Here is a 22,840-nt window from a genome sequence, read left to right on the forward strand (position 1 = left end):
CAGCACTCCCACACTAGGGGAGCTCAGAGCCAGGCCTCATGGGATGCCAGTGGTTATGTGTGCTGGCCTCTTTGTTTCTCCCTGAGTGTAGATGAGGGTGTCCCAGCTACATCCCCTACCACCTCTGTGCCAACACCAAAACCCTGCATGCTGCAAGCCCAGCACAGAGCAATCTGGGAAGGAGAATGGAGCTGTTGTCTTCCAGCTGCATCTCACTAGATCAGTCCCTGTGTGCTCTCCTCACTGGTGTGTCTATCTCTTACTGCCCACAGCCCTGTTACACAACTGCAGCAGAGCACCCTGTGGGGGACATGCTGTGCTGGCATGAGGGGAGTGTGGGACATCCTGGGATGTCTGCTAGGCAGGATACATACATACATACACACACACACACATACATACATACATACATACATACATAGAATAAACCAGGTTGGAAGAGACCTTCAAGATCATATCCAACCCATCAACCAATCCAACACCACCCAAACAACTATGCTCTGCTCAGGCTCTACTTTGCAGCACCTCAGCTCCTGCACCTGGAAAAGGAGGTCTCTTTCCTCTGGGTCAAGGTCTCCTCCTGCCTGGTCTGGCTTGTGGCTTTGCTTCCTGCTGGCTGGGCTGTCCTTGCACTGCCTGATGTTCTCTTATGTCCCCCATGGGCGGCATGTGCTGTGGGACCATGAGCCATGTGATGAGGAGCAGATGTCCTGCCCACAGCCAGCCCAAAAACCAGACCTTTGGTCACCTTCTTTACTAGGCTTTCCCAGGCAGCCTTGGCACATTGTGTTGTCTGAGGGGTGTGCTTGTTAGGACTGAGCTCTGAACCCACGGTCCCTTGCAGGGGGACCTCTCTTCTGTCAGAGAATTTCCTTGTGCCGTCTCAGCTGCTTCTTCACTCTGCTTGAGAGGCACAGTCTGCCCCTTGCCTCCCCATCCCTTGGCTGTTCCTGCTGGGCAGCAACATGCTTTGCTGGGTTTGATGCAGTTCCTTCTTCATCTCCTAGTTCATCCCCCCACCATGGGGCTGTAGTTTTAACCCTGCAGGTCCAGAGGAGACCTCGCTGACTACAGTGAGCTGTGCTTGGGTCCCTAGCAGCTGCAGCTGGCCCTCGGTGGAAGTAAGACTCAAAACCAGAAAACTTCAAGATTTGGGTAGCTGTTGGAAACAAGGGCAGTGAGAGGGAGTGTGTCCTTGGGGAAGGGAGAAGCTGATTTCTCTGGCCTGTCTCCTGCTGCAGTTTGTCTGCGTGGAAAGTGTGGTGACCTCTCTGATCGACATGTTCCCGGAGCTGCTGCGGAAGAAGGGGCGTCGGGAGCTGCTGATCCTGGCCATTGCCGTCATATGCTACCTGCTGGGCCTGCTGCTGGTCACAGAGGTAAGGCAGGAGCAGCTGGGGGGTTGGCCAGGCACCAGGGACCCTGACAGAGTGCTTTGGAGGAGCAGGTGGGGCTGGCAAGCTGGTCTTTGATGCCCTGATTGTGCTCCATCTCTAGTGCAGTAGCTGGCACCTCTCGCAGCTGGTGTTGCTTTCACCCTCTGTGACGTCGGAGGACTTGCTGCAGAACTGTCTTGGTTTAAGGAGAGAGACAGATGCTCATTAACCTTCTCAAAGGAGTTACAGAAAACCACTCCACACTGGATTTGGGGGAATTAGAGGTTTAAATGGAAGTATTAATCATAGCTACATACTACAGTACAAAGCATATCAAATACACAAAATCCATAATCCACCTTGGCCACAGTTCTCCAAGAACCTCCTTAGGCCAAAGCTTCCCACCATCTTCCTCCAAACCAGGCCAAAGAGACCAGGCCTCAAATGTACCCCTCACCCCCCCCTCCCCCTGCCCCCATACCTGAGTGACAGCTACAGATTCTGCTTGCCAGCTCCAGGGCGAGCCAGGCTGCCCCAGGCCCCAGCTGGCACCACTGCCAAGGCTGAACCAGGCCTCACTCCCCCACACCAAACCTGAGGTAAAGCTCTGTGCATCCTCCCAGCAGCAGAGAGGGAGGAAAGAGGGGAGGAACAAACAGGAATGGCAGTTTTTATCGAGATGCAGGGCTTATGGGAATGAAACAACAAAAGGTAAGCCCTTCCAGCCACCTCCTGGACCTGCCTAGCCTCTGGGGGCCTCTGCTCTGTGGTTTAAGACATCCCAGTGCCTTAAACCCAGAAAGAGTAATTGGCCATTGGGATGTGCTGCCCAGGGAGGTGGTGGAGTCCCTGTCCCTGGAGGTGTTCAAAAAAAGGATTGGATGTGGCATTTGGAGCCATGGTTTAGTTAGTCAGGAGGTGGTGGGTGACAGGCTGAACTGGATGATCTCTGAGGTCTTTTCTAGCCTTACTGATTCTATGATTCTATGACACTGAGCTTTCCACAAAGATGGTCCTGAAGGCCAGGGAGCTGCCTGGCATACAGCTCTGTGCGAATGCCAGGCCTGGTGGCTGAAGCCAGATGAGCTGCTTGAGCAGAAGCTCTTCTAAGGGCAGTGACATTTACTGGCTGCTCGCCACAAGAGGCAGAGCAGCAGGAGGGGAAGCTGTAGGTAACACTGCACCAGAGCCCTGCCTGAGACAGGGGAAGCCTGTGAGGCCTGGGGCCAGAAGGAGCAGAGCTGTGTTTTGTTGGTGCAGTGCTCCCTGCACTTGCCCTGCTCTGCAGCTGACAGCCAAGCTCCTCTTGCTGCACAGGGGTGTGCTGTACTGTGCTGCACTGCGCATGCACACGGCATGCTTGGGCTGGGGCCTAGCACGTCTCTGAGCTGCCTCCATGTGTTACACGGTGACAGTGAATTCCTCTTAGGTGCTGCTGAATGATCCTAAACAGGGTCCTGGCTAAGGTTTTGCTGAAGGCAGCTCCCACTGTGCTTGAGTGAGCTTTGAGTGAGACTGCATTAGGGGTTCCCATGGTTTTTGCATGCCCCCTTCCATGGAGACAACTGCTTCCATCACTGCAGGATGTCACCTCATGCATGGTGGGACATGGGGCAGCTGCTCTGCTGCTCCAGCAGTCTAGAGCTTCCCAGCACTATTTGAAAGCATCTGCTTGACCTGTGCTGGAGGGGCTTTCTCTGTGAGCAAACACCTGGAAGTCTGAGAGGAGTCATCCACTGAGCTGTAGAAGTAGCTGATGGCAACTGTGCAGGGCTCAGCCCAAAGGGAGTGACAGCAGGGAACACACACACCCCTGCCACTGAAGGGTTGGACCTTGAGCAGCATGTGAAGATGAATGCAGCTGAAATGAGGCATCTGAATGTTCTGCACTGCTACCTGGTCTTTTGAAACAGTGCTGATTTAGAACAAGCAAACAAACTGCCTCCTGCTCCTGTGGCCACAGAGAACAGCCAGCCCCACAACAGCACAACATGGAGATGAAGTGCTCCCCTGTCACAGGCCTGACTGGCTTTTGGGACAGACTGGGGGCAGCCCCAAGAGAAGGCTCTTCTTATCCCACTGGGTCTAGGTGCAGTGTTTCTGCTGTTATTCTTCTGCTTGCCTCAGTCATTTGTCCCTCACATGAAATAGTCCTCCTGTGACTCCCTCTTCCCTGCCTGTTCAACAGGGTGGGATGTACATCTTCCAGCTCTTTGACTACTATGCTGCCAGTGGCACATGCCTACTCTTCCTCTCCCTTTTTGAAGTCATCTGCATAGGATGGGTGTATGGTAAGTGGAGAACAAAAACCAGTGTTGCCCTTTCTAGTGCAATGGGGGGTGTGGAGGGGGGTGGGGTGGGTGGGGTGAGGGGATGTTGAGAAGTGGGAGTGGGTAGAGAAGCACAGAAATCCTGTAATTGCCCTCTTTCTGGTCTGCTTTCCACCACATTTCCTTGCACTATTTCCTAACTGCTGCACATTTAGAGCAGGAATGTTTTGCCCCTCTCTGAAGGGTCCTGATGTTCCTCAGGGAACCACCTTGCTGCTCTTCCCATCTGTCCTCTGAATTGGTAAAGCAGCTAGAGAGGAGTGACTGCTCCTGTTCAGGCTCTCTTGCAGTCTGCTCACATGGTGTCTTTATTCCCATCAGTGAATGCAGCCCAGGATGCAGGGGTGCAGAGCTGCTCTGTGCTGCTTCTGCCATGATGCAGCTGCCTGGTGGCACAGGCCGTGCTGGCACTCCTGAAAGAAACAGGAGGGACTGCTTTGGCTGCCAGGGAGGTCTGCAGTCAGGAGTAGCATTGAACTGAGCTTCATGAACTGTCAGAAGGAAACCAACTGCTTGTTAGTCTGTGTGATAAGAGGAGTATCTAGTGATATCCTACAGAAGATCTCTCCCCTGTTGAATGCTGCATGAGCCCCCAGGCTGCAGTCCATCTCCCTGAAGCTTACCTCAAGGAGCCAGCTGTGTGTGATGCAGAGCAGCTGCTTCTCTCTCCTTATCTTCACAGAGCTGCAGGAGCTCAGTATCTGCAAAGATCCTGCAAAGCTGTCATAGATGCCAGCTTAGACTAAACCCTCAACACATTTGCTGGCTTCTGGCTATGCCAAGCAGTGTGGCTGTGCTAACCTAAGGAAAAGACTGCAGGCATGAGCATCAGGATGTGTCTCTTCCAGCAGCCAGGAGGGGATGCTTAGGAAGGAGCGAAACAGCAGAAGAGTCAGCAATGATCCTTTCTGTGACTGTGCTGTCAACTTCTAACGACTTAGAACCATAGAATGGCTTAGGGTGCAGGGGGCCTTTAAAGGTCATCTGATCCACCCTCCCTGGGACATCTTTCACTAGGGCAGGTTGCTCAAAGCCCTCTCCAACCTGACCTTGAGCACTTGCAATGATGGTGCATCCACAACTTCTCTGGGTGACCTGTTCCAGTCTCACGCCCTCCTTGTGAGACATCTTTCTTACAGCCAATCTAAATCTATCTTCTTTTAGCTTAAACCCATTACCCCTTTACCTGTCACTACAAGCCCTAGTATAAGCCTCTCTTTCTTACAAGCCCTCTTTATACATTGAAAGGCTGCAACCAAGTCTCTCTGGAGCTTTCTCTTCTCCAGGCTGAACAACTCCAACTCTCTAAGCCTTTCTTCACAGGAGAGGTGCTGCAGCCCTCTGATCATTTTCATGGCCCTCCTCTGGGCCTGTTCTAACAGGTCCATGCCTTTCTTGTGCTAGGAGTGGCAGTGTTGTGTGAGGAGCACTCTCTTTGCTTTGAATCTGCCCCCTGCTCATTTCATTTGGTGCCACCTTTGTCTTATTTTAGGAGAGGCAGTGAACAGTCAGTCCCTGCCTGCTCTCTTTGGTGCTTAGAGCTTTAAAGAGGTTCCACTGACTGTAGTGCAGCTGCTGCTAAAGGGGCAATCAGTCTCTCCATATACCTCATGTACAGCAGGATCCAGATGCTAGTTTGGATGGAGCTCCCTATTACTGAAATGGTGGCAGGTGCAGGTGCTTGGGCTTGACCTCTGGGCAATGCCAGAGAAGCAGATCTGTGAGAGATTTATTCTGGAGAGATGCCCCCCAAGGGAAACACATCTTAGAGCTTGCAATACTAGACCCTGGCCAGATGTTAATGGAGTCACCTTCCACACACTCCCTGTGGGATTTACAGGGGATGGAGAGTTCCATCACCTGTGGCAGGGCTTCATCACCTCCATGCAGTTGTGCTTTAATGTGCAGAACCCCCCTCCCACAGTTACAGTCAAACGTGCCACCTGCCTTTGCCCTTGCAGCCAAGAGAGCCAATGGGATCCTGGGGGGCAGCAAGAAAAGTGTGGCCAGCAGGGCTGGGGAGGTTCTTCTCCCCCTCTGCTCTGCCCTGCTGAGACTACACCTACAATCCTGTGTCCAGTTTGGGGCTTCCCAGTTCAAGAGACAGAGAGCTGCTGGAGAGAGTCCAACAGAGAGCCAGGAGGATGCTTAGGGGACTTGAGCATCTCCCCTGTGAAGAGAGACTGAGAGCCCTGGGGCTGATTAGTCTGGAGAAGAGAAGGCTGAGAGGGATCTGATCCATGCCTATCAATAGCTGAGGGGTGGGGGTCAAGTGGAGGGGGCCAAGCTCTTTTGGGTGGTGCACAGCAATGAGACAAGGACCAATGGATACAAACTTGAAGAGAGAAGGTTTCAGCTCAACATGAGGAGAAACTTCTTTGGTGTGAGGGTGCCAGAGCCCTGGAGCAGGCTGCCCAGAGAGGCTGTGGAGTCTCCTTCTCTGGAGACTTTCCAACCCCACCTGGATGCATTGCTGTGCAGACTGCCCTGGGTGATCCTGCTTTGGCAGGGGGGTTGGACTGGATGATCTCTGGAGGTCCCTTCCAACCTCTAACGTTCTGTGATTCTATGAAAGACCTGTGGAGAGGAGCAATGGTTTACAATGAGCAGCATAAGATGTGATGCTGCCCCCGGAGCCTGGTAGAGGGAGGATGCAGCTGGGGACTGAGAAATGGCCCTTCCCCTCTCTGCCAGGAGATCATCTGCCCCACTCCACACAGTCTGATTTTACTCTCTTGATGCTCTGCTTTGCATCCTCTGGGCTGATTCTGGTCCAAAGTTTACTCAGAGGGCCAAGATGAGGTATCTTAGTGGGGAAAAAAAGAGTGCCTGGTGCCAATGAATGCTGTTGGTTTTTTCCCCATCCCAGAGCTGGCAGGGCTGAGCCTCTTGCTTACACTGTGAAGAATTCCAGGGCTTTTGCTAACACAAATATGCGTTCTGAGCTTCCCCTCTCCCAGCACATATGCCAACCACCCACCACTTGGCAGCTTCCCTCTGCCTACTCTCACAAAGATCCGAGGATTTCCTGGCATGCTGCTTTCTGCCTCTGGAAGGATTGGGTGGCATCAGGCCTGCCAAGCGTGTTCCCTGGAGGGGAGTGCTGGAGATTTTGGTTGGGACTTTTTAACCCCCCTTTTGCTCTCTCCCTTCCACTTTGGGACAGGCAGCCCTTACCTAAGCAGCTATGGGGTTTGATTTCTGGGGTTGACAACACGATGACAACAGGGGAGTGTTGCCCAGGCAGGCACAGCAGGCTCAGCTGTTCCAGGAGAAAGCAAGTGCCTCTGGCTCTGCAGAAGAGCTGGGCTGAAACCAGCAGACCTGTTTACAAAGCTAAAGGAAGCTGATGCCAGTGGGTGCCTGTGGGTGGCCCCAGGCTGAGCCCATTTTGTGCCGGTATAAAATCCTTCTCTGGGTCTCTCGTTCACATGTAGCACAGCCACCAAAAGCAGCAACCTCCTTTTGCCTGCAGCCTGCCTGCCAGGCTTGCTCTGGCCATGGCTCCCTCCATTCAGATGCAGTAGCTGCAGGCAGCTGTGCACTGCCTGCCTGATCACAAGGGTCCTGTTGTGTGCAGCTGGTAGCCAAAGGGTGCAGAGCCCTTCCAGTGCCACAACACTTCTGCTGCTGGCACTTTGCACAGCTTTGGCTCGTGTGCTGCTGTTGCAGGTCTGAGACAGAGAGGGAGCAGATCCAGGCTTAAGCACTGCGGCAGAGAGCCAGGGTCATCTCCTGTTGAGCTCCTGGGGATGGAATCTGATAGCGATTTATGCAAACAAATGCAGATTTAAAAGGGAAGGCTTTCTTCCTGGGCAAGCAGAGCTGACACTGTGCAGGGACACTGCAGAGTGTGTGTATTTACTGCTATGTAAAATGAAAAGGGCTCCAAAGGACCAGGCACAAGGGTGTAAGCATATCTCTGCTTGAGTTCATGTGCAATTGATGCCCATGAATTTATGTGCAACGTGAACTGGTTTGCCAGAGAAGCAGGCAGCAGCACTGAGGGTATATGGGACTGGCCAGCACCACGGATCTGGTACCAGCAGGCATGGCCCTGTGCCTGCAGAACATTCCTGTCCTTGGAGTGTTTGGGAAAACAGCAAATGCCTTTGGTCATTCCAGCAAACATCTCTCTGGGGAAACTTTTATGGTTTTCTCTGCAGGAGCTTAATCTAATCCCTCTAATGTGCTGGGATGGAAGGGCTGCTGCACATGTCCTCCAGCTTCTAACTGGCTCAGAAAGCAAGCACTGAGTGATGAAACTGAGGGCTTCTTAAGCTTCATTACTGTTTTATCTGCCTGCAAAACACAGAACATGTGAAACAAAAATGCTGAAGGCAGTGGAACATCTCTTTATGAGGAGAACCTAAGGGAGCTGAGGGCTCTTTAGCCTGGAGAGGAGGAGCCTGAGGGTGACCTCATTCCTGTTGATAAAGATGTGCAGGGTGAGTGCCCAGAGGCTGGAGCCAGGCTCTGCTGGGGGATGCCCAATGCCAGCACAAGGGGCAGTGGTGGAAGCTGAGGCATGGGAAGTTCCCTGGAAACATAAGGAAGAATTTTTTCCCTATGAGGGTGACAGAGCCCTGGAGCAGGCTGCCCAGGGGGACTGTGGAGTCTCCCTCTCTGGAGATACTCAAAACTTGCCAGGATGTGTTTGGTGTGACCTGCTCTAGGTGCCCCTGCTCTGGCAGGGGGTTGGACTGGATGAGCTTTTGAGGTCCCTTCCAGCCCCTAACAGCCCCTGTGACTCTGTGAATCTCCTGTTCACATACTCTGGGGATGTTCATGTCAGTCCCCACTGTGTTTCATCACATCACCTACTGAATGCCACACTGGCTGTGGAGATGCAGGACCTGATGGTTGTACTGCAGAGAAGAGGGATAAGAACTGATGGAGGTTTAAGGTTGTTTTCTGGATGGAGGATGGATGTCTTCTGTGTCTCTCTTTGTGTTCAGCATGTTTGTATTCCTGCAATTTCTATGTCTCTTCTGCTTGATCCTAGATCCAAATTTGCAGTGCAGCCTTGGCTTGCACAGAGTTGTACTGAGAATCATAGAACAATAGGTGTTGGTAGAGACCTCTGGAGGTGATCTATTCCAATGCCACTGCCCTGTGAGGATGTCATGGGAGATAGTGTCCAAAGCCTTGCTGAAGTAGAGGCAGGCAGCATGCACTGCTCTCCCCTGAGCCAATTGTTGATGGCATGGGTTCTCCTGTTCCTCTCAGTGTACTCCCCTGCCACTGAGGGAACTGAGCAGGACACCACTTGAGCTCCTGCCCCATCAACCAATTGTCCCAGGGCCTTGAATTCTTTTTTAATCATCCTGGTGCCCTTCTTATCAATTCCATCACTCCCAGCTTTTATTACCAGCAAGGGGTAATAGTCAGAGGGCTGGATTAGCTTAGGGAGTCTCCTGGTGATGTCCCTTACCCAGGCCCCAGGTAGGGAGCAGACCTCCCTGTGGGATGGGTCGGGACAGCATATGGGTCCCTCAGTACCCCCCAGGAAAGAGTCCCCAACAACTATAACCCTTCTCCTTTTCTGTGTGGAGCTGGTTGTTATAGCTGGTGAGGACTGCTTGGCCTTAGGCTTGGCCTTAGGCTGCTCCCCGGAGCTGGTCGTTATAGCTGGCGGGGACTGCTTGGCCTTAGGCTTGGCCTTAGGCTCCTCTCTGGAGCTGGTTGTTATAGCTGGCGGGGACTGCTTGGCCTTAGGCTTGGCCTTAGGCTCCTCTCTGGAGCTGGTTGTTATAGCTGGCGGGGACTGCTTGGCCTTAGGCTTGGCCTTAGGCTCCTCTCTGGAGCTGGTCGTTATAGCTGGTGGGGACTGCTTGGCCTTAGGCTTGGCCTTAGGCTCCTCTCTGGAGCTGGTTGTTATAGCTGGTGGGGACTGCTTGGCCTTAGGCTTGGCCTTAGGCTCCTCTCTGGAGCTGGTCGTTATAGCTGGTGGGGACTGCTTGGCCTTAGGCTCCTGTCTGGAGCTGATCGTTATGGCTGGTGGGGACCGCTTGGCCTTAGGCATCTCCCCAGATGGCTGCTCCTCAGCCCTCTCATCCCCATTGCCCTCAGCCTGCAGGGCCTCATACTTATTATGCAAGGGCAGCAGAGGAGGAGGAGAAGACGGGGACGGATTTCCCTTGCCACCCCTGGCAGGGACCTGTATCCATCCCTCCCTGTTTCCAGGGACACTTGCCTCATCAGGGGAGGTCTGCAGAGCCTGCTCCCACATATCTAACTCCCTTTGGCATTCCCTTATTGACCTGAGCCTAGAAACTTCATCCTTCAGCTCGGCCACTTCATCCTTTAACTCTGCCACCAGACTGAGGGAAAAGTTTACCTGCTCACACAGGTGTTTCCTCCTTGCCCCACGGTTCCAAGTGCCAGGCTCCAGCTCCCCATGGTTCAGGGGTTTAGTGTTAGTTATTAAAAATCCCATAAACCAATGATATTCCACAAAGCTCCATAACTGGCCTGAGCTGCCCCAGGGGCGGCTGCCCGGCGCCTGCAGTGGGGCACAAGGCTCTGCAGCCACCAGGGCCTGGCGCACACCGCCCCGGCGGGGCTCGAACCGCCCGCGGCTGACGTCCCGCTCCGAGCGGGCTGGCGAGAGGATGGCCCTGCCGGGCCCGCCGCCTCCCGGGCTGCTCCCGGGCTGCTCCCGGGCTGCTCCCGGGCTGCTCCCGGGCTGCTCCCGGGCTGCTCCCGGGCTGCTCCCGGGCTGCTCCCGGGCTGCTCCCGGGCTGCTCCCGGGCTGCTCCCGGGCTGCTCCCGACCCGCAAAGCCCCGCAGAGAAAGCAAAGGCCAGGGAGAAAACTCTCGGTTCACGTCCCGCTCCCGAGCGGGCTGGCGAGAGGATGGCCCTCCCGGGCTGCTCCCGGGCTGCTCCCGGGCTCCTCCCGAGCTCCTCCCGACCCGCAAAGCCCCGCAGAGAAAGCAAAGGCCAGGGAGAAAGCTCTCGGTTCAGCGCAGCCTCCCGGCTGCCGGTCCCCATCGGCTCTGCAGCCACAATTTTGCCTGGTGTTGCTTTTGCTGCTTGAAGAAGCCCTTCTTGTGCTTGCCAGACCCCAAGAGGGCTTTACCTTTCCTTGTCACATCCCTGCCTGCTCTGGCAACGTTCCTGTATGCCTCCCAAGTGACCTTTTCCCACATACTGTGAACTTCCTTCCTCCATCTGAGTTTTGCCATCACACACCTGACACCACAGCATGTTTCTGTGGCAGCAGGGAATGATGTAGGAGGCTGTGCTCTGCTCATGTTCCACATTTCAAGGCACATCATCCATGTCTCTCTCCTTCCCCCCCACCCCAAGGAAGATTTTGGGCTCTTGGCAAAAGAAATGCTTTATACCATCTCACTTTCCTCCTCAGGATAGTTTCAGAATGCTACCTGAAGCTCCATGGTATTTATAGCTTGGAAGTTTCAGGGTTCTCTGCTGTAGTGTGGGCTGCACTCCCACAGGAGGCTGCGTGTCCCTTGATATGCCACAGCTTGTTGTCTTTGCTTGAGGCTCCTTGTTAACTTGCCAGCTCAAGATAGGAACCATGAGCTATTCAAAGAACCTGCCTTCCTCAGCCTAAACACTTCAAAAAAACTGGGCTTAAAAGAGTTTTCCTGCAAACATTAGTCATGGGATATAGAAAATAACCCAAAGCCTTACAAAAAAGAACAGCACACATAATCAGCTTCTGGAAACTTTAAAGGAAACAAAATGTGGCAATTTGGTGCCAAGATATAAAAACAGAAATCAAAATAACCTCACCAAACCCCAAACACTCACAGATGGGGCTGGTCCTCTCCTGGATACAGCACAGCCTGGAGGAGTGGCCCAAAGAGTGGTGGTCAGTGGAGTTAAATCCACCAGTCACCAGTGGTGTTTCCCAGGGCTCAGCATTGGGACCACTTCTGTTCAACATCTTGATTGATGACCTTGATGAGGACACAGAGAGTGTCAGCAGTAAGCTCACAGATAACACTAGGTTAGGGGGAGAGTTGAGCTGCACCAGGGCAGGGAGGCTCTGCAGAGGGAATTGGACAGACTGGATCCATGGCCAACATTCCCAAGTGCCAGGTTCTGCACTTGGGTCACAACAACCCCAAGCAATGCTGCAGGCTTGGGGCAGTGTGGCTGGAAAGCTGCTGGCAGAAAGGGGTCTGGGGGTGCTGATGGACAAGCAGCTGAACAGGAGCCAGCAGTGTGTCCAGCTGGCCAAGAAAGCCAAAGGCATCCTGGCTGGGATCAGCAATGCTGTGGCCAGCAGGAGCAGGGAGGGGATTGTCCCCTGGGAATCAGCTCTGGGAAGGCCACACCTCGAGGGTTGTCTCCAGTTTGGGCACCTCAATGCAGGAGAGATGTGGAGGTGCTGGAGCCAGGGCAGAGCAGGACAAGGAAGCTGGGAAGGGCCTGGAGAAGAAATCTGATGGAGAGTGACTGAAGGAGCTGGGGATGGTTAGTGTGAAACAGAGGATGCTCCTGGCTCTCTACAGCTACCTGAAAGGAGGTTGTGGAGAGGTTGGTGCTGGTCTCCTCTCCCGGGTAATTAATGATAGAACAAGAGGGAACAGCCTCAAGCTGCTCCAGGGCAGGGCTAGACTGGACAGTAGGAAGAATTTGTTCCCAGCAAGAGTGGTCAGGCCTTGGAATGTGCTGCCCAGGGAGGTGGTGGAGTCCTGGGTGTATTTAAAGTTGGTTTGGATGTGGTGCTTGGGGCTATGGTTTAGGGGTGACCCTTGCAGAGTACCTGTTGTCCAGCCCAGCCTTCTGGTGTTAAGATGCAAAGAAGCAAGGTCTCATCATGCTTACAGGTGGGAACTGTGACATGACCATGAGTTCACAGTGGGATGAACACCCCTAAAGGCCAAGTTGGTTTTTATCAGCTAAGCACTGGAATTACATTTCAATTATTTCACCCCAGAGGTACTTAGCTGCTAACCCTTTCTACAGCCAGGCTATAGCCTCTTTTTGTGTTTTGTCTAATATTGTTGCTCTATTTTACCTGAGGCAGTCTGATATAGTGTCTATCTCTGGTTAGCTCTGGTCAGGAAGAAATAAGGACATCTTATGAATGATTTTTTTGATTGTTCTTAATTTTACCTTTTTCTTTGGCTCTTGTTCCTTGAAGACACCTTAGAGCTTGCCACAAGGTCTGCTGAAGTCCTTCTGCACTATGTTGTCTGCTTTCTATACCACTGCAAATATTTCCTCTCTGCTCTTGGTTGGGAAGAGTCAATGGTTAGGGTCTGGAGGGTGGTAGGGCTTCTAGATGCACTTCAGAGAGGTGCATCCCACTCTGTGCACCATAAGATCCAGGTGGGTCTGGAGTATGTTGGATAACATACTGTGGTAACTGAAGTTAATAGCAAGAGGAGGAGGAAACCAAGCCCTGACAGGACAACTGCCACTGGACAGTACAGCAGCACTGCAGATGGAAGATTTGGTTTCCAGCAGAGTTTGGATTGCCAGGGCATCTGAGTTTATGCCAAAAAGATACTATTGTATGGGAAGCAGGCTCCTGTGGACAGGGGACATGCCCAGCTCAGAGGGCATGCTTGGCATGACTGCCCTGGTGACAACAGGGGGGTTGTTCAGTGTCCTCCTCTCTCTTTGTTCCTTTCAGCATTCTGGACTCACACAATCCCACATGCTCAACCCACCAAAGCTTTCCCTTGCTGACCTGTTGCTGTAGGGTTGAATCTGCACACAGACACAACCCCCCAGATTTGGAGATTCACCCCCAGAATGGAGATTTACCCCCTGAATAAGGCACCAGATTAGCTCAGAAGCTTGGGAGCAAAATGAAGTTATATTTACAGGATGGACTACATATGAAATGATATAAGGTGATAATACATAGAATACATAGAATAAACCAGGTTGGAAGAGACCTTCAAGATCACCGTGTCCAACCCATCAACCAATCCAACACCGCCCAAGCAACTAACCCACGGCACCCAGCACCCCATCAAGTCTCCTCCTGAAAACCTCCAGTGATGGCGACTCCACCACCTCCCCAGGCAGCCCATTCCAATGGGCAATCACTCTCTCTGGGTAGAACTTTTTCCTATCATCCAGCCTGAACCTCCCCTGGCGCAGCCTGAGACTGTGTCCTCTTGTTCTGGTACTGGCTGCCTGGGAGAAGAGACCAACATCCGTCTGTCTACAACCTCCCTTCAGGTAGTTGTAGAGAGTAATAAGGTCACCCCTGAGTCTCCTCTTCTCCAGGCTAAGCAACCCCAGCTCCCTCAGCCTCTCCTCACAGGGCTGTGCTCCAGACCCCTCCTCAGCTTTGTTGCCCTTCTCTGGACTCGTTCCAGCAAGTCAACCTCCTTCCTAAACTGAGGGGCCCAGAACTGGACACAGGACTCGAGGTGCGGCCTAACCAGTGCAGTGTACAGGGGCAGAATGACCTCCCTGCTCCTGCTGGCCACACTGTTCCTGATGCAGGCCAGGATGCCATTGGCCCTCTTAGCTGCCTGGGCACACTGCAGGCTCATGTTCAGCCTACTATCAACCAGCACCCCCAGGTCCCTCTCAGCCTGACTGCTCTCCAGCCACTCTGACCCCAGCCTGTAGCACTGCATGGGGTTGTTGTGGCCAGTGTGCAGAACCTGGCACTGGGATGTGTTCAATCTCATATAAATGTACCTATGTTTACAGCTCAACAGTGAGAAGTACCCCCTGGGCAGATTCACACCCCCCCATTTCACCTCCCCTGTAGCTCACAGACACAGCAAAAGTCAGACCACCCAGTAGAAGGGCAGAGGGGAGACAGAGCAGCCAAGCAAGCAAAGAAGCTGCAGAGAGAAAAGAGAAAGCAAACTTGTGCTCCTAAACTACACAGGACTTTGCAGAGCCAAGGACATTCAATAAATGTATCACTATTTACCTTTGCTTAGCCTCTTAGAAAAAACTCATCCAGCCCCTTAACTGAAGTCTCTGGAAGGATCTAATTCTTACCTACAATTTAAGCATGGCTTTTCAACTGTAACCCCTGTAAATCAGTCTACCCTCCCTGCCTTGTGCAGGTCCTTACCAGCTCTTATGGCACATGGGCTGCACCCTCTCATTTGCAGCTGCTGCTGCCTGGGGGACAGAGCATTACTTCTGTCTGAAAGCTTCTGGTAGCCTATGACTGAAATCAAAACCCTTCCTCTGTGCTTAACAACCCATGGGCCTCCTAGTGCCCCAGCAGCTCCTACTGACTGCTGTGGTGCTAGGACAGACAGATTGGTGCTGGGAGTAAATACCTGGGATAAAGAAAGCTGAGCTTTTCTGTGAGTAGTTACTGAAGGAGAAAGCAATGACCTGACCTCTGGCTTTGTCTCTGTGCTGCCTGCTGGCCAAGGTGCCAACCGCTTCTACGACAACATAGAGGACATGATCGGCTTCCGGCCCTGGCCCTTGATCAAGATATGCTGGCTGGTGGTCACCCCGGGGCTCTGCCTGGTAAGTGGCACACTGGGACACGTGGCACACTGGGACACATGGCATAATGGGACACATGGCACAATGGGACACATGGCACACTGGGACACATGGCATAATGGGACACATGGCATAATGGGACACATGGCATAATGGGCCAAGGGCAGCCTTAGGCACATGGGTTGGGGCAATCCCAGGCACAGGGGTAGGCTGGGTAAGGAGTGGCTCAAGAGCAGTCTGGAGGAGAAAGCCTTGGGGGTGTCAGTTGGTGACAAACTCAGCATGAGCTGGCAGTGTGCACTTGCAACAAGAAGGCCAACTGTGTCCTGGGCTATAGCGAAAGGAGTGTGACCAGCAGGGCAAGGGAGGGGATTCTGTCCCTCTGCTCTGCTCTTGTGAGACCCTGCCTGGAGTACTGCATCTAGTACTGCTGCCCCCAGCATAAGAGGCACCTGGAGCTGCTGGTGTGGGTCCAGAGGAGGCCACAAGGATGATCAGAGGGCAGAGGCACCTTCCCCATGGGGACAGGCTGAGGGAGATGGAGAAAAGAAGGCTCCAGGGAGACCTTAGAGTGGCCTTCCAGTACCTGAAGGGGCCTAGAAGACTTTTTACAAGGGCTTATAGTGATTGAACAAGAGGGAATGGATTGAAGCTTGAGGAGAGCAGACTGGGACTGGAGATGGGGCAGAAATTCTTTAGAGTGAGAGTGGTGAGACACTGGAGCAGGTTGCCCAGGGAGGTCATGAATGCCCTCTCCCTGGAGGTGTACAAGTTCAGGCTGGATGAAGCTTTGAATGACCTGATCTAGTGGAAGGTGTCCCTGCCCATGGCAGGGGAGCTGGAACTGGATGACTAACCCTAAGGTCCCTTCCTACCTAAACCATTCTATGCATCTATGGATCTATTCTTCTCTATCCCTGGGTTCTCAGTAGATTTGTCTTCAAGGTGTTGCTGTAATTTTCCCAAACTGCTGTGGGGAAGCAGAAGCTTGTCCAAAGCTGAGGCAGAGCTATGCATTTCCTTTGCAAGACTTTATCTTCTCCCTGGGAAATTAATTGAGCCTGGAAAGACACTTGCTTGCTGTGACGGCAAAAGCAAATGTATGCTCCAAGTCTGGAGAGGCTCTTGACTGGAAGCCCAGTGAGAATCAGCCCGTTCTGAAAGGCTTGCTTGAGCCTGTGTTTCTGTGACCTCCTGTGGCTCAGACAGGTCCTTCCACAGCCATTTGCTTGCTGTGTTATTAAATCTCTTGCAAAACTTCTCTGGCAGCTGCGTTTAAAGAAGATGCACCCTAAGTTAGGCAAGTTCTAGCCTGTTGTATCCAGTCCTGCTCCACTGGCTTTTGCATGATTTCTGTGCCAGGCACTGCTCCTGCATCTGATGATGAGAGTTGTTTTCTGTGGCTTCAGTGGAAACAGAGATGGGCTCTATAGCTACAGCTTACAAAAGACTTCTAGCCCTTTGTCCTCAGGCTCCAGCAGGAGTTGACTGTCAAGGAAATTTTCAAAGCCAGCCCGATCCAGTTCAAAGAGAGCTCTGTTGCCAAGAGGGGAAAATATGTGCCCAGATGTCACTTCTGGAGCCCTTCTGCTTTTGATATGAATAAACTGCTACCTCAGTGTTGTAACAGCTTTGCTTAGGTTGTACTCTTAGGAACCTGAAGTCCTTATACTGTGGAGAAGTCTTGCCCTTCCCCCTTGTGCAGTCCAGCATGCACCAAGCTCTGCCTCAATGCAGCTAGCGAGGTCCATGCTGGCTCTTAAAGGGGCTACAAGAAAGCTGGGGAGGGACTTTTGAGGGTGTCAGGGAGTGATAGGACTGGGGGGGATGGAGCAAAACTAGAAATGGGTAGATTAGGATTGGATGTTAGGAAGAAGTTGTTGCCCATGAGGGTGGTGAGAGACTGGCACAGGTTGCCCAGGGAGGTGGTGGCAGCCTCCTGCCTGGAGGTGTTTGCAGCCAGGCTGGATGTGGCTGTGAGCAACCTGCTGTGGTGTGAGGTGTCCCTGCCCATGGCAGGGGGGTTGGAACTGGATGATGCTTGAGATCCCTTCCAACCCTAACAATTCTGTGATTCATGCAAGACATGAGAGTCTTTGCCACCCAGCTGCTGCCTGTGGGGTGGGCAGGCTGCCTGGCTTTCTCTGGCCATGTCTGTGTTTTCTCCTCCTCAGGCTGTCTTCCTGTTTTCCCTGATCGAGTACAAACCCCTGAAGTACAACAATTCCTACGTGTACCCACCCTGGGGCTACGTGGTGGGCTGGTTGATGGCACTCTCCTCCATGGTTTGCATTCCTCTCTATGCCATCTTCATCCTCCTGAAGACCAAAGGACCCCTGAAGCAGGTACTGGGTTTGCAGTCACTGGGCTTCCAGTTGCTGCTTCATTCAGGTGGCTCATGGGAAGGGCCCCAGGGAAGATACACATTTCTCCTTGGAGAAGGAACAGGGGGTGGGAGTGGTCCCTCTCCAGAATGCCCCATAGCTCTTGCTGGCAATGTGGAGGGCTTGGAGAGTCTCAGCAGAGCTTCACCAAATGTCTCATCATGGTGATGCACCGTGCTCAGTGCCAGATGTAGACACATGCAGCGTGTCTCTGATGCTGGCTGCAATAGATGCAGAGGGAGCTGCCTGAGCTCACAGGCTGGGTGGTTGTGGCCCAGGTGGTCGTTCTGGCCATGGAAGTGCAGCTGGCATGCCCCCACCTTTGCTTCCTCTCTCCCTAGTGACTGGTGCCTGTGCAAACAAGGGGCAAGACTAGGATGTGCCTTGTGATTAGTTCCTGTCCCTTGCCCCTGCTCCCTTTTCAGTTCTGGGCCAGGACCATGTTATTCTCTGAAGACATGACAGGCAAAGATGTGTGGCTGATCAAGAGGACATGCTCTCAGAGCTGTACAGGGATACTCTTTGCCATGCCCAAGCCTATCCTCTTTCCTTGTAGACACCATGTCCTAGCAAGAAGTATGTCTAGGCAGATGGTGTCACAGAGATGCCACCCCACATGACCCACCAAGGGATCACAGACTCACAGGAACGCTCAGGTTGGAAAAGAGCCTCAGGATCACCAAGCCCAACCATTAACCCTATTCTGCAAGTGTTACCCCTAAACCATAGCCCCAAGCACCACAGCCAAACCACCTTCAAGCACAGCCAGGCTTGGGGACTCCACCACTTCCCTGGGCAGCACACTCCAAGGCCTGACCACTCTTGCTGGGAACAAATTCTTCCTACTGTCCAGTCTAACCCTGCCCTGCTGCAGCTTGAGGCTGATCCCTCTTCTTCTATCACTAATTACCTGGGAGAAGAGACCAGCACCAACCTCTCCACAACCTCCTTTCAGGTAGCTGTAGAGAGCCAGGTCTCCCCTCAGCCTCCTCTCTTTTAGGGACCCCCCCAGAGTACAATTTCTCTGCTGGTCCTTCCACATCCTCTCTGACTGTAGATTAACCTGCTGGTTGGGGTGGGGAGCAGGTGCCCAGGGGACAGGAGCATCCCTGTGGCTTTGGTGTAGGGGTGACAATCACATTGTGGGGTCATGGGGATGAGGAACCTTCACTGCCAACTGTCAGGGAGGCTCCCTTGGCTCCCTTGCCTTGGAGAAGGTGCATCTGAGCCCACAAGGCTTTTGTTTGCTGTTTGGGAGATGTGAGTTAATAGGGAGTGACAATGAGATGTGGCAGAACTGGCCAGTGTCCATCTCAGGCTCAGGAGAAGAGACAGTGCAATGCCCAGGCAGAAGCAGCAGCACTGAGTCTTCAGAGAGAGAATGAGAGGAGCATAGGCTTTACAGGCAGGGAGCTGAGAGAGAAGCAGGATGCTGTGAAATAGTTCTTGCTCAGCTGCCTTGGGCCCTTGGGCCTGCTGGCTGCCGCCGGTGGCCATGAAGAGATGAAAAGGTTAGGAGGGAGCTGGCACCTGTACACCCGCCAGGATGAGCAACCCCAGGGGAACCTGTGCTGGTTTGAGCTTTACCAGGAGTCTAAAAGCCCAAATGGTAACAGAGAGAGAGTCCTCCCCGCTCCTTTTCCTGGTAAGATAAGATAAACCAAAACCAGGTAGGGGAAGGGAGAGGTGAACTGATGACAGAAACAGTCTGGAATCGGTTTGGAAGTAGAAGAGGTAAATTTTTTAACTGTAAAGGATAAAGAGGAAAATACACAAACCCAAGCCTGCATGGCCTGGTATTCCCTGGATGGAAGTGGATTTAGTTCTTTAGAAAGCCTGGATGCAGCTTGGAAAAGTAGCCCTGAGCATGTGGTCAGTGCAGGAAGCAGCAGCAGCAGCAGCAGCAGCAGATGATGATGATGATGATGATGATGATGATGGAGCAGGCAAAGCAGGGAAAGAGAGAGCAGGAACTGCCCTTTTGATAGGCTTGCTGGACAGGAAGGGGGAGTGGAATAGACCACCTTTGACCCAGGGGACCCCTCCTCCTGGGAGGGGGAAAATCAAGTCTCTCTCTGTCCACCCTGATCGAGTTTCTTTTGTCCAGATGGGGGCTGGGTTCTTTCAGCCCCCAACCAGGATGGGCATAACCCAGCACAGAACCCTATGCCAAGGTGATGTGAAACGATTTACTCCAAGTTCAGACCTTGAGTCCTGCCTCTTTCAACCCTCTCCTGTGCTTCAGGACATTGAGTGGTAATGCCCTTTCCTGTGGCAAGTTTGAGGAGTCTGCCTGGGTGCCTGGCAGAGCCTGTCTGCCCACAGCTCAGAGGCTTCATGTGTCTAAAGGAGGAGCTGGAGCTGTCTGGATGGCCTGCCTGCTAACCAAGCAAAATTTCTCATCTGCTGCAAAGTGCTTTGAGCCTTTGGACTGAAATGTTGCTGTGAGTGGTGTTCATGCTGATTTGTACAGCACATCCGAGGGATTCATTTGGCCAATTTCTGACTGAAGGTTGTTCTGTTTGCCCTGATTTAGATTACATGAGTTGTCATGACCAGGGGCTTCTCAGCTGACAGTTGACACAGTTTGTTGATGATGCCAAACTGACTGGTGCAGCTGACAAGACTGAGGGACAGGATGCCATCCAGAGGGACCCAGACACGCTGGAGAAGTCAGCTCAGCTGAATCTCATGAGGTTCAATTACACAAAGTGCAAGGTCCTGAACCTGGGCTGGGGCAATCCTTGTTACTAATACAGGCTGTGGGGTGATGAGATTGAGAGCAACCCTGCAGAAATGGGCTCAGGGGTGCTGGTACATGAGAAGCTGGACATGAGCCAGCAACGGGCACTTGAAGCAGCATGGCCAGCTCATGAGAGGTGATTCTGCCACCCTGCTCCACTCTCCTGAGACCTCACTTGGAGTACTGTGTACAGGTCTGGAGTCCTCAACACAGGAAGGACATGGACCTGATGGAGTAGGTCCAGAAGAGGGCCCCAAAGATGATCAGAGGGCTGGAGCACCTCTGATATGGGGACAGGCTGAGAGAGTTGGGGCTGTTCAGCCTGGAGAAGAGAAGGCTCTGGGGAGACCTTAGAGCAGCATTTCAATATCTGAAGGGGACCTGAGAAAGCTGGGGAGGAACTCTTTGCAAGGGCATAGAGCAAGAGGACAAGGACCAATGGTTTGAACTAGAGCAGGGTGGACTGAGGTTGGATGTTAGGAAGAAGTGCTGCACAATGAGTGTAGTGAAATACTGTAACATCCCTGGACACAATCAAGGTCAAACTTGAAGGGGCCCCGAGGAGCCTGATCTAGTTGCAGATGTCCCTGCTCACTACAGGGGGGGGGTTGGAGAAGATGACCTTTGAGGGTCCCTTCCAATCCAATGCTTTCTTTGCCTTTTTGTTTTTGTTCTTTTCATCTATTAGTATGAAGAAACTTCCAAGGATGTGGTTTAGGCATGTAGGAAGCAATCATCTGTTCAGCCTGGGCTGATTCAAGGGACAGTTGGAGCCAACCACACAACACTTGGTGGGGCAGTTGCTCCCGTTTTGCAAACAGTTTCTCCTCCCTTCCTTCAGCCATACTCCAGAAATGTAGTGAATTAATTGTCTGGCACAGATGCTTCCAGGCACAGTGCCTCTCAGATGGAGAGTGCAAACCATTCCCTGGAAGCAAGTTTGTAAATGGTAATTATGATCAGTCCCTGAGACAAACTGCTTCCCCTTGTCACACTCGACTGACCAAGGAACACAAATGTTGGTTCCTAATGTGTCTGATTAAGACAGCTCAGGCTCCACGGACTGAGCACTCAGAATGAGCAGCTCATAGAGCAGCTGCAGGCTGGTGGTTTCAGAAATCATGGGGTGAGTACTTGCGAATAAATGAGCAAAATCCAGGATTCTGGCAGGCACTTCAGAAGCAGCAGAAGCACTGAGGCTGATCCAGCGAGTCATGGGCGAGCTGCCCTCGCTGCTCGCCGTGTGCTTTGCGAGGGAGGAGCATGAGGGACAGGAGGGCTTTCAGCTCCATGGTTAAGACATCCAAGTTCATGAACCCGTAAGAGCAGGCCAGCACCTTTTGCCCCAAGGACTCCAAGTTCTTTGCATTTGTAGAGAATAAACTGCCCAGGTTTGATCCAGCAGTCATCTGTGTGTGTGTTTGTGTGGAGCAGCCTGCCAGCACCACAGCACCGCACAGCAGAGGCAGATAAGGGCAGGCAGCTGCCCTGTAACATCTGCATCATTGCAGTCTGGCTGGCTGGAAGAAGGAATCTGGGATAGCCTGGGGGCAGGCACAAGTCTGTGGACAGAATGCTTTACCAGGGAAATGGAAATGAGGTAGGTATCACCTGCCAGCCTGTTTTGGACCATAGCAGGAGATGCCCAGCATTTTCTGATGGTCAGAAGGTTCCACAGCTCCCACCAAAGCCAGCAGAAAGCACAGGTACATCACACAGCAGGGGAAAAGGGCTTTATGGGGTTTTTCCCACAGCCAGAGGAAATATATGTGAGGCTAATCCCTAGCAGCTTCCTCCTAGAAACACATCTGTGAATTGTCAGTCCACAGCCCAGCTTGGAGCCCAGGAGTGGAATCATTGCCATGGAGAGCAGTTACAGCAAGCCTGCTCTCCTTCCTCTCCTGTTCACAGCCATCCAGCAGGAGAGGCAGGGAGCTGGGAGCTCTCTGGATGTCTTTGCCCCCCGCAGTGCCTGTGGCTCACTCTCGGGTGTCAGTTCGTTATCAGCCTGACTAACGAGGCCTCCCTCCCTCCCGCAGCGGCTGGCGCAGCTGATCGCCCCGGCGCCGGATCTGCCGCAGCCCAAGCGAGGCGCGGCGGGGCCGGCCGGACTGCAGCGCCAGGGATGGGCCCCTCCGCTCCAGGAGGTGGTCACCGTCACAGAGCGAGAAACCCACTTCTGAGGCACTGAGGACGGCTCCTCCATGCCCTGGACTGATCCGCTCTCTTCTTCCCAAAGTGGTTTCTTTTCTCCTGGGCTTTTCACGTCTCCGCTTCACGTCTGAGACAAACGTCTGGGACGCCCTCACCTTCCAGCCAGCTGGCTGCACCCACCGGGGACAGCGTTTCTTTGAACACCCTGGGGACAACTCCCCCTGTCAGCTCATGGGGAGAGAACACCACACTTGTCAGAAGTATCCTCCAGGTCTGACACCGGTGGGGAAGACAAAAAATATGTTACCAAAACAAAGCGACCGACCCAAAACCCAGCAACAACAACAACAAAAGGAGAACCAAAAGCTATCATATTGGGAGGATGAAAGGAAACCACGGTGGTGAGAGAGAGTAGAGAGCAAAGGCAT

General features: G+C 52.9%; 1 protein-coding gene across 1 annotated transcript in view; it reads left to right on the forward strand.

Moving 5' to 3' along the window:
* SLC6A12 (solute carrier family 6 member 12) overlaps positions 1–22,544 on the forward strand; it is a 50,423-nt gene extending 27,879 nt beyond the window's left edge. Inside the window, exons 11-15 of the mRNA XM_009911622.2 lie at positions 1,242–1,379; positions 3,565–3,667; positions 15,052–15,152; positions 17,306–17,476; positions 22,298–22,544. Coding sequence (XP_009909924.2) covers positions 1,242–1,379; positions 3,565–3,667; positions 15,052–15,152; positions 17,306–17,476; positions 22,298–22,441 — 657 coding nt within the window. The 3' untranslated portion in view covers positions 22,442–22,544. The remainder of the gene's footprint in view (positions 1–1,241; positions 1,380–3,564; positions 3,668–15,051; positions 15,153–17,305; positions 17,477–22,297) is intronic.
* Positions 22,545–22,840: the final 296 nt, after the last annotated feature.

The sequence above is a fragment of the Dryobates pubescens genome, chromosome 15 (assembly GCF_014839835.1).
Source record: "Dryobates pubescens isolate bDryPub1 chromosome 15, bDryPub1.pri, whole genome shotgun sequence".
NCBI classification, from domain to species: domain Eukaryota; kingdom Metazoa; phylum Chordata; class Aves; order Piciformes; family Picidae; genus Dryobates; species Dryobates pubescens.